The sequence below is a fragment of the Nicotiana tabacum genome, chromosome 12 (assembly GCF_000715075.1).
Source record: "Nicotiana tabacum cultivar K326 chromosome 12, ASM71507v2, whole genome shotgun sequence".
Lineage (NCBI taxonomy): Eukaryota > Viridiplantae > Streptophyta > Magnoliopsida > Solanales > Solanaceae > Nicotiana > Nicotiana tabacum.
Genome location: NC_134091.1, coordinates 34,501,251 through 34,518,932, shown reverse-complemented (window position 1 = coordinate 34,518,932; position 17,682 = coordinate 34,501,251). Strand labels below are relative to the sequence as shown.

The window sequence follows — 17,682 nt, the reverse complement described above, 5'->3', positions numbered from 1 at the left end:
ATTCGTGAATTATCATGACATGAGGAATGGTTCTTTATACCTGAGGATATACATAGCGCATATAATAAATGCGTTATGCAATGAATTTATGAATACAAATACTGAGTATAACGCATTTATTACATGCACTACTATACTTTAACGAGTTAACTACCGTTAAGGTATAGCGCATATTTTAGATGAGTTAATACATAATATGGTACTCAACACTTTTTTTCACATTTTTTTTGTTGGTTGAGTCAAAATTTGCAATATTTTGGTTCCGGGCTCCACCTGATAGGGCTATCCTGTCTATACCCAACTCTGGACTGAGTCAAATCAGATCAAGTCCAGTAACCACAGAGACTTGGAGGCCCATGGGCCAGTCCTCGATACGTGAGCCTTTCCTGACGGCAGAAGAGATGGCGTCTCCATTTTCTCTCGGCATCACTTTCCCATCGACTCAATACTGACCGAGCTGAACATTCTACCAAAAACCTAAGCGCTTTGCTATTTTATTGGTCTGGTCTATCGGGCGCCGTCGCAGCTGAATCCAGCAATGGCCGAAGTCGATACCTCAAATGCTCCATCCCTATCTGAGGTAATTAGCAAAATACTGCTGCAATTTTCAGCTTGCTGTTTGGTTTGCGCTTTGTGATCATACGATGTTCAATTTTATCCTATCTTTGTTCATAAATTTTATTTTTGAAATACTTATGATTTATTTGAAGTTTTGAATTTGGAAATAAGCTTGATCTGTAATTTTGTTCTAGTGACTGAGAATTTATTTATTTATTATTAATTTACTGAATAATGACATTTAGTTGTGGAAATAGAAAATAAGAACTAGTTCTGATTTCAAAGAAATTCATTTTATAGTGATTTGCTTGAGTCTTTTCTTATCTAGATTTTGGTTTACACGAGCAGTTGATGGAGAACTTCCCAATTATCAACTTGGAAAAACTGAATGGTGCCGAGAGAGCTGCCACCATGGGAATGATTAGAGATACACTCAAAAACTTCATTCTGCATAGCTCACAATACTCTTTCAAAGAACCTTAAAAGAAAGTCCTCCCTCTCTCCCGCTCTTTCCTCTACCTTTTGTCTGTTAGTGCAGCAGAAAAGGACCTTTTCACTCAATATGGTGTCTCCATTTTCTTTTTGATGAAGTAAGGTGTTATACTATTCGCATCAATAAGATGCAAAAGAATACAAAAGAAGTTGGATTAGCTCCTACTACAAAAAAAAATCCTATGTCCAAAGACTTTGCTTAATGAGTCCAATTACACCAAATCACATAAACTAGGGTTCCAATTTATGTGAAAAGCAAAAGATAGCAGCTATAAGCACCAAGCTGTGCCTTTTGTCTTCTGCTGTTGTATTCCTTTCTATTCATGTTTCATGATACGTATTTAGTCTCCAATTTTTGTTTTGACGAAATGGAAAAATTTGTATTTGAAATAATATCCATAGCTATAAATGTACTGCAAGTTAGCTATATAGATATGAGAATAAATTAAAAATTGCTCCAAGGAGTTTCATAGGAAAGTTGAACGTATAGTCTCATTCTTCTTTCATCTTTGTGAGTTTGTGGTTCATTAGTACTTGACCAGTTAACTGGAAAAAATGTCCAATTAACTTCTAGAAAAAGCTAATTGTGAAAAAAAATTAAACTTAAAGACCTATTTTTAAGTAGAAAAAGCTCAAACAAAAAGCCCTCAAACCTACCGAACCAAACCGAATATCGACCAAACCGAACTAACGAAAACCGAAAAAACCGAACTAATATTGGTTCGGTTATTGGTGCATCCAAATGAAAAATCGAAAACCGATCAAACCGAACCGACCGAAAGCCGCCCCTAATTCCCTAGGTGGAAGCTCTATCAGCCCATTTAGTTTTTCCAAGTTGATAATCGGGAAGTTCTCCATCTTTCTTGCAGAATGAAGAATGTGTTTTTGAGAGTGAAGAAATGTGTTTTTGAATATATAGTGAGTGAATAACAAGATCAAAGATGAATGTGAGTTTTTATGTCAAAAGATTGATGCTTTCTTGGATTTACATAATCAGTTGATGGAATTTGAGGTCCATCTAGTGATCGAGAAAGTGAACGAAAAAAGAGAAAAAAGCAAAGTAGTTTATATCCTAAGTGTGTGGGATTTATGGGAAACCTATATGTGTTGTTCATTTCTAGAGAGAATAGCCACGCGAACATGTATAGAAATGCAACGGAAAGTGAATTTCCATAAAATAGTTGTCAATTAGAAAGCTGTAAGGAGTTAAGATCTGTCTGTGACCAATTTATTTGAGCATATCATAAGTTAACATTACTATTAATAAAGAAACTTTGTAACAAATCTTTACTAAAATGTGAACGTGTTTACTTTTTTCTTACAATTTCTTCACAATGAAATAAGTTTTAAAAGCAATTGAATTGTTAAAGTCATCCTGAAGCAAAGCATTACTGAATATATACTATTATGCTTAATTTAAGGAAATTTCAACCTTATCAGCCCCTGGTCTTTGGCTGGGGCGGTCTTACTCGATCTAGTTTTATAAAGAGGTACGGTTGCTTGGTGCTATCATAAACATAAGAAAAAATTACTCTCTTTATCAGTTAATGATGCTACCAAAATTGGCCCGTGTTTTACCTTCTTACCTAGTTTGGCCCACTTTGTGTATAACTTGATAAAAGATTTCATTCCTTAGCCCAACATTAAAGACAGTCTCACGAATGGAAGTGTCACTAAATGATGCCAAAATATGGGCAACACCAAGAACGAGCTCTCCATACTCAAAAGTTGGTTTGCCTTTTACATTCTCTTCGGCGTCTTCGAAATGATTTTGAGCTGATGAAACTGCATTGTTTGGTTGAGGTAGTGTATTCAGTTTTTGGATGAGCCAATTAGGTGGAAAGTTTTATAGTCCAAATTGCAGAGATCATCATGGTCCTAGACCATGGAAGAAGAAATCCAAATCAAGATAAGGTTTTTTGCTTTCATTCATAATTTACCTTGTTCATTAATTCTATAATGTATATGGTTTCTGTATGTGGTGGTGAAGTCGATCTTCTCTTTACTGTGTTTAATTGAAAACTTAACGAATAGAAGTCCACCATTGAAGACTATTCGAAACTTCAATTTTCGAGTTTGTTAGTTGTTTGGATTGGGAACATCAAGAGGAGTTCAAAACTTAAGTTTGAAGTGATTTGGAGTAGGTTTGAGCTAAATTTTAGAAGAGGCGTAAGGTAGGCGACGAAGTCAATTTTTGTATAATAGTGTATAATAGTGTATATGGGTGTATAAAGACCTTTTATATACTATTATACATTTGTATACACCTACTAGAATAGTGTACGCCCGTTGCGCGTGTACCCTATTTAAATGAGTAAAAAGTTTTAAAACAATTAAATAAATATTATATTAAAAATTATATTTTAACTATTATAGATAAAAAACTATGAGAGATATAATAGAAATCAAAAGATCATTATAAAAAAAAGAAATTTTGTTGGATATAATGTTCGCTTGGCCATTAAAATATGTCAACACTAATATCAATGATACAATAACCAAATTATGTAAAACCATACTAATTAGTTTATTTGATAACAATATGAAATAAAAGCACGAAGAAATGTATTGATCACATTAGCTAGCTAGCTCAATAAAAGAAGAAATTTTACCCCACAAAAGTCCTTAAGTGTCGAGCCTAATCTCGACGAAGTAATGACGAGGCTAAGGCGAGTCACTTACACTACAGCCTGTACACAATATATATATATATATAAATACAGAATAGAAGAAAGTATTAAATTGCAAGAAATACGACAACTCCCGGAGATATATCAACAGTGTTCAGAAATTATCCTAACAATCTATCGATAAATCAAGAATTTGAAGAATAGAGAACGAGATAGGAATGGAGAAGAAAAAAGGCTAAGATAAGCCCAAAAGCTAAAGTAATAGAAGAACAAGAAGCACTACTGAAGTATACCAAGAGAGGAGGGGAAGAAGAACCCAAGCGTACAAGAGAGGAGAAGAAAGGACAACAAGGAGAACTGAAGCATGCTAGAGAAGAGTCCCAGTACACAAATAGCAAAAAAAAAACCATCTTTTGTCAATTTTTTCTCCTTTTTCTTCATCGTTTAACTTGGATTCAAAGAAGCGACTACTTCTCGCATGGTTCCCTTAGTGCCTCTCCCTCCGATGTGCGCACCTTCTTGAAATTGCTCCCCCTCACGTCATTGTTTTGTTGGAGCTGTCACTTTCGAATTGATCATCGAGTAGTGAAATGTGTTCTAACAGCTTTTCATCACCTAGTTGTGAGCTTGTAACTTATTTAACTCTTCCACTTTGACATGTTTCTCTAGAATTTAATATTATAATAACTGTCTTTTACTTTGTTATCAAAAAAATTCAGCGCATAATAATAGTCTTTGGCTTTATTATTTTGCATTGAGATTGTCTTCGCTACTGATAGAGTTTTTTGCTGCAAATGACAAACTTTGTCCTGTTCCTGGATTTGCAGCAATACTTGCTGAAAGCGCAGGAAGAGAAATCCTCTGAGGCAGCAAAACCAGTGGAAGAAACTGAGGTTAAGACCCCTTCAGCTGCTCCAACTGAAGAAGTTATGTCCAAAACTGAGGAAGATCCAGTGGTTGAGAGCACCAAAGTTTCCCCTGCACCTGAGGAAAACAGTGAAGCTGCAGCTGAATCATCTGAAGCCTCTCCACCTATCAAGGCTTCCAGTGATGAAAGCAGCGAAAGTACTGAAGATGAGACCTCGGGAAATGAGGAATCTGCTGTTGAAACCCCTGAGATTAAGGTTAGATCTGTTAACCATTAGTGTTGACTCCTTTTACTAGTGCTGATATGCATTGACGGTATTCTGTTGTTTATGTTATGATTGGCAATCAGCTTGAGACAGCGCCTGCTGACTTCCGCTTCCCTACTACAAATCAGACAAGGCACTGCTTTACCAGATATGTCGAATATCATCGGTCAGTAAACACAGCTATACTAGCCATTCCTCCTTTTGTGTTTCTTTCTGTATGTCTTGTATTCTAAATCGATTGGAGTAATAAAGTTTCATTTATGTACAATTGATTTGTCTTTCAGCTGTGTAGCTGCAAAGGGTGAAGGTGCACCTGAGTGTGACAAATTTGCCAAGTACTACCGTTCCCTTTGCCCTGGTGAATGGGTATGTTTGTTTTATAGCTTTGGGTCTTCATAGTTATATGCTTTTGGAAGTATGCTAAATCATCTTGATTCCCGTGTTTAACTAATCTTTTGGCAAATATGGGATGAATTATGTATTAGGCGTCTACTAATGAGACGGAATTCCCATTGAGCAGTGGATGGACAGATTTAGATTTTTATGTGGATTTGACATTATGAAATTGAAACTGTTAGAACTTTAAATCACTAAGGTGGTTCGATGGTTCATGAACATGTAATAACTTTAAATCACTAAGGTGGTCCGATGGTTCATGAACATGTAATAACTTTAAATCACTAAGGTGGTCCGATGGTTCATGAACATGTAATGTTGGAATTGTAATGCAAAACTTAATTATCATAATTTCTGGATGGGAGGAGGGGAGGCATGGTGAAGCTTTGATTGAGATCTCGTGAATTATAGACAACAAAACAAGTGAGTCTAGGGAAGAAAGGAGGGATTGGTTGACACTTGTCACAGGCAGTTGGATAAATCCAAATATGGGAGGGAAGGAGGGATGGGGAGGGAGAAGGGTAGGAAGGAGTTAGAGACCTGCTCTCATTATCCTGCATTAAAGAGGAAGATGGATACTTTTCTGTCTTTGATATATAGGAGATCCGAGCTGTGCCAAATCTGGGGGCATGATTTCTTGGGCAGTATTTCATATCAGCTGAAATGGGAAAACACATCCATTGACATTTGAGTTTGCTTTTTCAAGCTTTTTGCTGTAACTGTAGGAAAAGACTTGTGCTTGTGGATTTAAATCCATAGGGCCATCCTAGGAGACCCAAGACGTTATCCTATTTAACTGAATTAGGAAGCGATCAAGTAGTAACCACCAGGATGACATCCTAACCCCAGCCCCGCATTCCAATATATAGATTTTTACAGAACTTTCTTCATAGCGCGCTTTCATGTAAAATTGTCTTGATTATATATACACCCTGGAAGGTGGTGGTGAAAGTTTGGAATTAAATGATGAAGTAGTGGCATTCTGGTGTGTATGGCTGGAGCATTGTTGTCAGCAATGTGGTAGTCATGAAATTACTAGGAGAACTTGGTATTGGTCTTGATATGTCCTTGATGTTAGCTCGGTTGAGGGTTCAAGCGTAGCAATGTAGTGATGCAGTTTCCTGGTGGAGTTACCGTGAGTGAAGTCAGCAATTTAAGTATTCTCCGGGTAGTGATTGTGGTGGACATGGCTGAGATGTGCACTATCGAGAGTTTACAGTTATGATCCCTAGTACTAATCGTGTAAGTCAGATGTAGCCAGTAGTGAATGATCAAATGCTTGAGTGAGGATATCTTTTTGCGGAGCACAGCAATTTTAGTGAGCCTAAAACAAGATTAAACAAGTATTACCAAATAGGCCTTATCAAAAATAAAAATATTACCAAATAAGGACTATCTGAAGCAAGACCTTGTCATTTGTTAGATAGTTTTTCTGGCTAACACATAGGCGGTTTTTCTGGCTAACACGTGATATCTTCTTAACTCGTAAACTTTTAGCTCTGATGGTAATTCTATTTTATGTGCCCTTACAATCTCATGTTATCAGCTTCATGTGTTCGTTGCTTTTGATAATGGCTGCAGATTGACAGATGGAATGAGCAAAGAGAGAATGGCACCTTTCCCGGACCATTGTAAGTTGTGGTGCCCAATTGTTCTCGTCCTTGCTGCATCTGAATTCCCAAATGAATGGGGACTCCATTTTTGTTATCAATAAATTTTGGCGTGCTTATTGGAACTAGCTCAAGCCTTCAATGAGTTCGCACCTACAAAAGAAGTTGTTTTGGATCATCTCTTATTGAGTTATCATCTTCGTAAGTACAATTTCACGCATCAGTCTCTTGTAGTTTACTCGTGATGAATCATCTATTGTTCACATTTTATAAACGATTCGAACTGATGATTAATCACACAAATAATGCTTATTTTTCCATCCCTATATTTAGCTCCTCTCACATTGCATGTGCCACCTCCTAGCTCATGCCTAATATCTAGCCATTGTTCTCATTATACGAAGAAGATTATAGTTTTAATCGAGCGAGTAATAGAAATATAAGATCTCAATAACCTGGTTTAAGGATTTTTATGATAGAAACAAGGAAAACCTGTCTTTCCTTCCAGGGAAAGCTGGTTTCAAAAAGTGAGTTTGCCTCAGTGGTAGGACTTGTCTAAGGTTATCTTGTCATGCACCAGCCTAAATAGGATATACCTAGATGTATAATTGAATAAACGATAATTTATTGACGAAACTAGCAATTATCGCCATTATTCTGTGCTGCATGCTCGTAAGTTTAGAGAACTATGAGAACTGCACGATTGCGTGCCCTCAAGTTCTGAAAATCTTTATTAATGGGTTATAACAATGGTTGTCAGTTCTCTATCTGGTATTTTGCTCCCTTATATATGGCAGATTCTACAGTCCTTTGCATCTTGCACCCTTTATGCATGCACCAAGCAAAAAAATTATATTTGATTTGCACCTTCACCTTACATTTTTACGATTTGTCCCTTTACCGATTCATTTATTTAAAACCATAAGAGACCTAATAGAATTATTGTGACTAACAAATAGAAAAGGCATCATGAACGATTCTGGGTAGACATGCACCAAAGGAAAAGCAACAATTTTTCTTGACCGTTGAGTAGAGAGTGCATACGATAAATTCCTTCCAACATGAGCTAATCGCCCCTAAGCTTCGCCTCTAGGGCAGCAATCTGCGCCATGCAATAATTGGTATGCCTAAGTCTATGAAATATTTGGGTATAACTAGAACCAGAGATAACTTCAGTGGGTAGCATATATACCAAAAGCCAAAAACAGAACTCCTAATCAAAATTGGTGGAAAGAGAATGGACTGGATAGTGGATAGTGCCAACCAGAGAGATAGATGTCTATGTGGAGACGCAACTAGCAGAAATACTTGCTGAGAGAGAGAGAGAGAGAGAGAGAGAGAGAGAGAGAGAGAGAGAGAGAGAGAGAGAGAGAACTACATTAGGAGTGCAAACAGAAGGAACTCAAGATACCAGGCTTTTATGAAGGCACTCCACTTCCAAATTTAAAGACGAAGTAGAAGGTGCATGTAGGATTTTTCTCATATATTGTTGGCATTCATTCTTTCCAATTCACAAGAGAGAGTGAGAGAGATGAATACAAGGTCAAACTATTTACGAACCGGGTCAAACTAAGGCAACATCCTTAAATTTTAAATCAATTTCCTAAAGGGCACCAAGTATTCTTGAATGATAACTTAAGTAGTAGGGTCGATATCCTAATAATGGTAATGCTGAAGAAATGATAGACTATGTCAACTAAACTCAAACCCACAATTGCTTGGTTTTAAGCTGCAAGTCTTAAGGAACAGACCAAAGAACTCGCACTAGCAGCATCAGTAATGACAACCAACCTTGTGGAGCAAGGCACTGAAATGAGAAATACCAAAAATGTCTGATGACACAGCATCAAATTTCCAGCACCTGACATTCATCAAGATCTACTTATCCATATCATTGTCTCAGAAACAACCAAAATGAAAGAACTTCCAGGATAAAGAACTCTTTCCATCAAGAACTTCACATTAGCAAAGCAGGAGCAGTCCTATCCCCTTAACTAGCCAAATGTACCTATGCTCAGTACTAGAATCCTTATAGTTCCTAAAAATAAGCCAGTAAAATACAGTAGCATTCATCTATCAAAAATTGATGTTTACTTTAAATTGGCATTTTAGACAACCTCTTCACGTCAACCCTCCGTTGCTCCACACATATTTATGATAAGAAAATGGACATGTGGCCTAACTCCACCTCAAAAGCTAGCTCGAGAGGCGAGTATTGCCCAAGACCATACAAGGAGAACCATTTAAAAATTCCCAACCGATGGGGAGCTCCACATATTATTACTATTAAGTGTCTTGAGTAAAGTATATTTGCACAGACTTCTCATGAAAATACACTATATCGAACTGTCAGGATCTAGAGGCAGTTCAAATCCTTTTAAAGATTATTATTTGAAGAAATTTTGATGTAAAGAGAAAAGAACTACATTCACCTAAAGTATTACCTGAAAGGCTGAGCAAAGAACCACATCAAAATGGTTGTTGTTAACAGCATTCTTTTTGACATCCCTAGTCATACAAGGAAACCAATAGGTTCCTGGCCATATTGCATCATACAAAGATGCATACCAGAAGGAAGTTTACCGAAGCTAATTCATATATCCTCATACACCAACATAAATGACTGCGTCAAAGTAGAAGCCCTTGAGTAACACTAACTATGATTCGGTTAACCCATGAATCAGCAAAATCAACAACATGAAACCCTATAAATTTCACATTGAAGAGATTCCATTAAAGCAAACATTCAAATGCTAAATAAGCTGTTGTGACAACTAAAGACAGCGAGACTGGACAACATATGGTTTATACCCAATAAGCAAATCACACATAACAAACTCCAATTTTATATAAAGAAATATGCTACTTGTCAATGCAGAGAGCTAAACTACACAAATTTAGCAATTAACAGAACTACAAACAGAAACAAAACTAGAAAAGCAAGTTCACCCTAAATTAGTTTACTTTTGAAAGATGTTAATCCCCGAAGCTTCCATAGCTTCGCGCACCAGCTTCCCCTGCTCAGTAATCAGCTCCACCCTCCTGAAGCACAAGTCAAACTCAGCTAACCTCAAAGAGGTCAACTTTTCCTTCATCTCATTCCTCTTCTCAATACTAATCAACCCAGAATTCTCTTCAAGCCACTTCTCCAGTTCAGCAACACTTCTCTCACACGAAACCAAACTCAAATTCTGTGCAGCAAGCCCTATATTTTTCTCCCTCTTCACCACATCAGCACTCTGTTCCTCATCTTCCTTCACTGCGTCCTCCAATACCACATTATCTTGACCCTCCCTCTTACTTTGCCCCTTTTCTGAAGTTGTTCCATTCTCCACTACTCTATCAACTTCTTCAACTTTCTCACCCTTATTATCAGTTTTCTCTTTACCCCAAATCTTTTTGGACAATTCATAAGTTTTTTGCTCATGGGGTTTTGAAAAGGTTCTCTCCTTTTTTCCTTTTTTCTCTTTCCCAGCATTGTTCTCATACTTCCTCTTCAACCTCCTAATCTTATCTTGCAACTGTGTCTTACTCACGTCTACATGCAAAGATTTTTTTATAAATTCATGAAACGCACTCAAATCAGCAACCGGGTCGGATTTTTTCTTGGACCTGTAATCAATCATGCCCTTTAAAATAACAATTTCGTCATCTTCACTCCATAATCTCTGAAAAAGCTGCCTTTTCACATCCTCAGTGGGTGTTTTTTGCTTCACTGGAGTTTCAATCTCTTTTTTGGGTGTCTTCTTAGACCTCTTAGATTCCTTTGTTTCCCCATCGTGCACCGTCACCGGCCGTTTAGCTCCGGCACCGGCGGATGACTTCGCCGGAGGAGGAGAAGTGGGTTTGGCAGTAGCATTTGGTTTGGATCTAGGCTTGGGAGCAGATTTTTTTGAGTCGTCCATGGGTTTGGATGCTAAGGGTTTTACTATAACCGGGTTTGGTTTCTGGGTTCCAGGTTCGGATTCTGATTCAGACTCAGACTCAGACCCGGACCCGGATTCCTCTGCAGAAGAAGAGGAATCTTCAGGTGGTTGAGGCTTCTTCGGAGCGGCAACTGGTGGTTTTTTCAGGGGTGGTTGTTGTTTCTCGGGTTCGGGTTCGGGTTCTGACTCTGACTCTGATTCAGATCCAGATTCAGAATCTGCGTTTCCTGGGGAAGAAACTTCCATTTCGTCGCCGGATTCTTCTTCCTCTTCGGTATGCTTCTTAGCCATTTGAAAGGGTAAAGGGTTTAGGCGATTAGGGCAAAGCCGCAAAGGGTATTAGTCTACAGAATAGAGAAGAGAGTGGATTATAGCTCTGTCTCCCCCACTCTCTTTTCTTTTAAAGCGACGTTAAATCAAGGACTTCACTATCGATAATAAAATCTTCAAATAGAACTTTAATTTTTTTCCAAATAAATATATATCCAAACACAATATTAACTTTTAAAGCCTATATTTTATCTCATTTTCAAACACTCAATTTTTTCAAATTTCAACTAAATTTATATCCAAACGCGAGCTGCAATTCTATCCAAATAATTAATTTTATCGATTAAATATTAAAGTATGAAGTAGTAAATTATGGATACTGGTTATATATATATACTAGTCTTATAGTACGCGTGTTGCGCGTGAATAAATTTTAAAAAATCACATCAGTAATATTATTTGACTTCCTATATTACTTAAATAAGCATAGTTTTTAAAAATTTATGTAGAAAGTTATAATTTAAACGATCTTACATTTCTTATAAATTAGAGTATAGTTTACTGCTAATTTCAATATATAAATTTAAGTATCTTATGTATGTTTATCTTGTCAAATATTGTAATTGGGTTTGTGATTTAATATAGCCATATATTACAATATATAAATAAAAAATTAAAGTATGTTTATATATATTATTACTATGAATTATTATTAATTTTAAACGTAAGCATGTCGTTTATTTAAAGATATTTTCTTACTCGTCCTAATGTGCTTATGTGTAGTTTACAATAGTAAATTTTAATGTTTAGAAATTTAAGAAATAAATTTATATAGCTGAAATATTAGGAGTTTCTACATAGTTCAAATAAGAAAAGATTTAATACCAAAATTTTAATGTATTTCACTTAAATATTAGAAAAAAATATTAATTTACACTTTTATCTAATGTGAAATTATTTTTTAAAGAGTAAAAAATGCGAACGACATTCTGCTAAGGGGTTTCGTGCTTTTAATATAATATATAATATATAAACAGATATAGATATAGATAATTTATATAAAAAAGTTTAATTAATTTTGATGAAATTTTAATTGATATTAAAATCCTAAATATAAGGACTTAGTTCAAATAAAAAGGATAAATTTAATAAACAAAATTTTAGTTGATCTCAAGATACTAAATATTAGGAAAACAACATAAACAAATTATACTTAATTTTCAAAAACTTTATGCTCAAGAACTCCTTCTACGTGTCTTCTTGACAAGTAGTGGTAGTTAATGTTTAGCCTTAAAATTTTTCTAATTTTGGTACTACTAATTATAAATATGTTACACACTTTAATTAGGAAAAGAAATTATGTAAGGTAAATCTTAATCGATTTTAAAGTCCTAAATATTAAGACTCTATAAATGTTTCAAAAAAGAAAAAAATTAATAATTAAGATTTTAATCAATTTTGAGGTCCTAAATATTAGAAAAATAATTTAAATTACAATCTTGTCCAATATAAAATCTATTTTTAAAGGGTAAAAAAGGTGAACGATATTTCGCTAAGGGCGTTCGTGCTTTTAATATAGTATAGATAGATATATGACTAATAAATTATGTACTAAGTTTTTACCATTAGATTGCGTCTGTACATTTAAATAGCGCTAGTTAGCATGAATATCAACCAAATCAAATTAGGCATAAAACAAGTTCTAGCTGGTTTTTGTTTTAGCAGTTTTCAAAAAATTTATAGTTTATTGGAAAAGGGTCAAATACATGTACTATGAAAAAACAGTTTAAATAAATAAAAGGGATGAGTAAAATAGGTTAGGGGCATCCACCTCATCAAATATAGGATTGGATGTCCACCTTTGATAAAATTAACGAAAGATGGGTATATTTGAACAAATAGTATAACGACAAGAGTATATTTAGATCCAAAGTATAACGAGGGGTATATTTAAATATTTTCTCATAATACATGTGTATATTTGGACATTTTCCGTAGTTTTATAAGTGTTTCGTTACTCTTATTTTTCTTGATTTATCATACTGATTAATTTAAAAATTAACGTATATCTTTGTATCTTGATCTATTTGCCTCTCCTTGTCATTATAGTTATTTGGATTTATTTGACAGCGTAATCTCAATAAATTACATCATTCATAATATTTATAGAACAAATATTAGCTTATATTCAAGTCCGGCTTACAAGCTTACATGTCAAATATTTGGTATTTATAACCGGTAGTTAAGTAGAAATGTATCTGTTATATTGAAAAGGAAAAATACATATATAGACCCTTAAAGTTGCCCGAAAATCCCATTTAGACACTTGAACTTAACTTTGTTCCAATTGAACATAATACTATGTTCATAACCATATCTATTGGGCACAAATAGCTAACTACTCGGCTAGGTATTATATCAAGTGAAGCGCGTGTTTTTAAGCGCAACTGACGTGGAAAGCTAACTAATTAAAAGACGCCAACTGTTTTAATACGCCACATCAGATTTCTAAGTAGGCAAAAAATTAAAGACCCGTTCATTACTAAGTAGGCACCCGTTCTCTCTCCCTGTTAACCCCAATTGAAGAATGGCGATTAGAGGTCCGAAAAATCCCTAGAAAAATTCCATCAATTACCTTTGATTCTTACAATATTTTCAGTTTATTCTCTTCAATTTATCACTGAAATCATCTCTTCTTTCGTATGTTGTGGGTTGTATGTTTATTTACGGTTATTTTGCGGAAGTTATCGATTACGATTTGAAGATTCGAGTTAATTTTTTGGGAAGACTGTCAACGACTAATGTTATTGGATTGTCTATGACTCAAGAGGTATTATTTTGCCCTTTATGTAGAATGCATTGATCAATTTTAGGGTTTTTGAAATTCTCTGTAAAGTTGGGGTTTTTTGGGGAATTTCCTTCGAAATATTCTGTTAGTTTTTGGTGATATATTTTTGGGGTTTTCTTTGAGAGAATCTTATGGATAATTATATTATAACACTCTTTCACTATGGGAGTGTATTTATCAATGATGGGGGGCCTAGCCTATGTCGGGGAAAAGGAACCCGAAGCAGTTTTTCCTATTGATAAAGATCATTTTTCGATGATGAAATTGATATATTATACTAAATATTTCGGGTTCCCACTGTTGAAGAATTTTATTATAGAACCTCAAAAAGTGATGACCTTTTCAAGGTTGAATCTGATTCTCATCTGTTAGACATTGTAAAAACCCTAATACATTGTGATTTTTTGGATTTGTATGTGCTGCATGTGGTTAATGAGCCAGAGGTGGTTGAAACTATGGGCCAGGCAGCTTTACTAATTGGGCCAGAAGTAGGTGAGATAGATAATGTTTATAGTGGTGCTAGGGCAACAAATGATGGTGATATTAATACTCAAACTACTATTGAGAAAGACCTAGGTAAACAACCCATTTAAGTTGTCCTCAACGATCAGCCAGACATCTCAACTGACCACTTTACCAATTTAACACTTCAAGTGGCTATTAGGTGTACCTCGTAAATCTTTCACGCTGACATGGCAAAGTGTGTTCTTTATATTCAATTCTAAGTGCGTGAACCTCAAAATTAAGTTTTTTCCTTTTTTAAAAAAAATTTAGCTTTACTTTATGTGGACCACCATAATTTTTATGTGGGTCCAACTATATTTTTTATTTTTCACACATTAATTTCACTTTCTTCCCAAAATATTTCATCTTCACCACCAAATTTACCTGCCCTAAATATGGCAATAGTAGCACCTCCACGTTCTACCATTAATCCATCTCCTCTTCTTCAATTTCAAAGTAATAATAATTAATAACATCCACTACACTGTAATAATTTCACTGACCACCCACAAAAATTCAATCCCATTTTTGACAATTTTCACTCATCGCTAGAGCTGTTGGGTCTTCGCAGGTTTTTAGAAAAATGGATGCCAGGATGACTGGTTTTAGTGGTCTCTTTCATGGTATTAAGGTGGAGTTTCAGTTAGTTAAAAATGAAAGAAAAAAATAAAAATGGAGAGATGGGTGCTCTAAAAGCTATGGCCTTTTTTTCTGGTGAGACAAATGTATTTTGCTGTGTTGCCTTTTCTTTTGGGTCTTACTCCATTTTTCAGAGAAGAAGACCTCCAATGTTTCCTTAAATGGCAGCGTACAACACGTGATGTCCAGATCTGATTATCCTGTAAAACGCATGAGATGAACGAAAAATTCTTCATTGAAACTCAAACTCCTCTAAAACCATTTGGGCCTCTAAATTGTTGTTCAGAATCCCATCCTTTTTGGTGATATAATGTGTAGGAAATTAACGTGAGAGGTTTTTTTTTGGGGGGGGGGGGGAGAGGGGGAGGATGGGGAAAGGCAAACGAAGAAGAGGAATAAGAGGGGGGCGGCAGCGGTCTAGTTAATAGTAGTAAAAAATATTTTTGGTTTCTTTAAATTTATTTGATTTTGGTTAATTACATTTGTGTAATTTTTTATTATAATTTACATGTGTCATTCTTTAATTGGTTCATTTGACATGTCATTAGAGAGTGTACTTCATGTATATGGCTTGCCGGACTCGGATGTTTGCGAGGTACACATAATAGTCACTTGAAGTGTTAAATTGGTAAAGTGGTCACTTAAGGTATCTGTTGATCGTTGAGGACAACTTAAAAGGGTTGTTTATGTATTTTGCCTAAAAAATATTAATATAGAGGTGGTCAGGTGGATGAAGGATTAACTTAAGGGTGGCAAGTGGGTCGGTCCCGGCCCGGGACCGCAGGCCAAACGGGCCAGGACCGTTTGGCCCAGTTTTAGCGGGCCTGGGCCGGTCTCGTGGGCCGGTCCTATGATTTGGGCCCGTCAGGCCCGGGACCGTTTAGCCGTTGGACTGTCAAAAATAGCCGTTGGCTATTTATAAAATAGCCATTTAACCCCTCCAACTTTGTTTTAATCCCAAACTTTTTATAATTATACTTTTTCTCTATTTTCAACTATAAATACCCCATTATTCTTTCATTATTTCTTACAAAATCATCAATATATCACAATCTCTCTCTAATTTTCTTCTATATATACTATATATACATCTTATATACTATATATATTCGATATTAAATATTGAATATTAAAATTTAGGATGTTAAATAAAATTTAGGTCACAATTCTATAATAAAATTTACAAAGCATTGCCTTAGATATTTTTTTTATCATCCTTTTGTCTCTAATATCTATTTAATTTTTTTTAAAAAAAAATATGCTGGGCCCACTTAGCCCGTTTAGTCCGGGACCGTTTAGTCCGAGACCAAACGGTTTCGGTCCCGGGCCGGTCCATACAAAAAGTCCGTCTAGGCCCAGGCCCGTTTTGGCCCATTTAATTTGGGACCGGCCCAAGGCCGTTTGGACCGGTCCACTTGGCCCGTTTAGGCCCGGGACCTGCCCACTTGCCAGCCCTAGATTAACTGAAGAAAATGAATGGGTTGATGTTGGTGTAGTTGATGAGAGTAATTAACCTACTTAGAAAAATGTGGATGGGGCTCAAACAGATCTAGAAAGTAGCTGTGACTCACAAGAAGATGGTATTCCTGAAGAAGATGACTCAGAGGTTGATGAAGAGTTGAGATATGTTAGGGAAGAAAGAAGGAGTAAATAAAAGAGTAAGGTCCAAAGAAAAAAAGTTGTTGCAAAGAATGAAATACCTCTAGGAGAAGCTGGAATTGATAGAGGCTTTGAAGACAATTGGAAGGAACAAGGCCGCTAGATATACAGGAAGGTTAGGGGGTGATGAGTATTTTATTGATGGTTCAAAGGCAGATAGTGATGACAGTAGAGATGAGTTAGATCCTGAAGCTGTTAGGGGTGTTGATCTACCTGCTAGAAGAAAGATTAGTAAGCTAAGGTATGATGATGATTGTGTTGTGGCTATATTTGAAGTTCGGATGAAATTTGAGAATGTTGTAGAATTTAGGAAAGTTGTGGAAAGTATGCTATTGAATACAAAATCCAGTTGATACTAAAACCTAATAAAAAGGAAAGAGTGGGAGTAACATGCTTAGAAAAGAGATGCGGTTGGTTGTTGTATGCTGCACTTGACAGAGATTCGGGTGACTTTATGGTGAAAAATTATCACCTTGTGGACAAATGCAACACTTCAAACAAGAACAAATTGTGTATCTCTAAGTTTGTTACAAATAAATTCAATGATGAGATTACTAAACAGCCTTATATGAAGATTTGGGAACTTCAGCTATGTAGAGAAAAATTAGGCTTTTATGTTGGTAGAACAGTGTGTCATAAGGTAATGCAAAAGATTATGAAAGAGTCTATGGGTGACTGGAAACAAAAATTTGCTAGGTTGTGTAATTATGCTGATCAAATCAAACTAACCAATTCTGGCAGCTCATGTTGGGTAAGAACTGGTAGAGTCCTGGAAAAACTACATTTGTTTATTTCTATGTGTGCTTTGATGCTTTTAGGAGGGGTTGGTTGGAAGGATGTAGAAGAATAATTGGTTTTGATGGTTGTTTTATGAATGGTGCTTGTAAGGATGAGTTGTTAGTTGCAGTTGGCAGGAATGGAAACCAGTAAATATTTCCAATTGCCTGGGCTGTTTTAGACCAGGAGACCAAGCATATCTGGTTAATTACCTGATAGAAGATCTTCAATTAGGAAGTG

The 17,682-nt window shown here is 35.7% G+C and overlaps 2 protein-coding genes across 2 annotated transcripts; one reads left to right on the top strand and one right to left on the bottom strand.

Annotated features, from left to right (window-relative positions):
• Positions 1 to 344: 344 nt before the first annotated feature.
• Positions 345 to 7,143, top strand: LOC107795202 (uncharacterized). Its single transcript, XM_016617786.2, has 5 exons — positions 345 to 580; positions 4,508 to 4,804; positions 4,897 to 4,979; positions 5,098 to 5,179; positions 6,791 to 7,143. The coding sequence occupies exons 1-5, from the start codon at positions 539 to 541 to the stop codon at positions 6,842 to 6,844; spliced, it is 558 nt and encodes a 185-aa protein (XP_016473272.1). The 5' UTR covers positions 345 to 538; the 3' UTR covers positions 6,845 to 7,143.
• Positions 7,144 to 9,642: 2,499 nt separating this feature from the next.
• Positions 9,643 to 11,147, bottom strand: LOC107795200 (GLABROUS1 enhancer-binding protein-like). Its single transcript, XM_016617785.2, has one exon. The coding sequence runs from the start codon at positions 11,034 to 11,036 to the stop codon at positions 9,780 to 9,782; it is 1,257 nt and encodes a 418-aa protein (XP_016473271.2). The 5' UTR covers positions 11,037 to 11,147; the 3' UTR covers positions 9,643 to 9,779.
• Between the last annotated feature and the right edge of the window lie 6,535 nt (positions 11,148 to 17,682).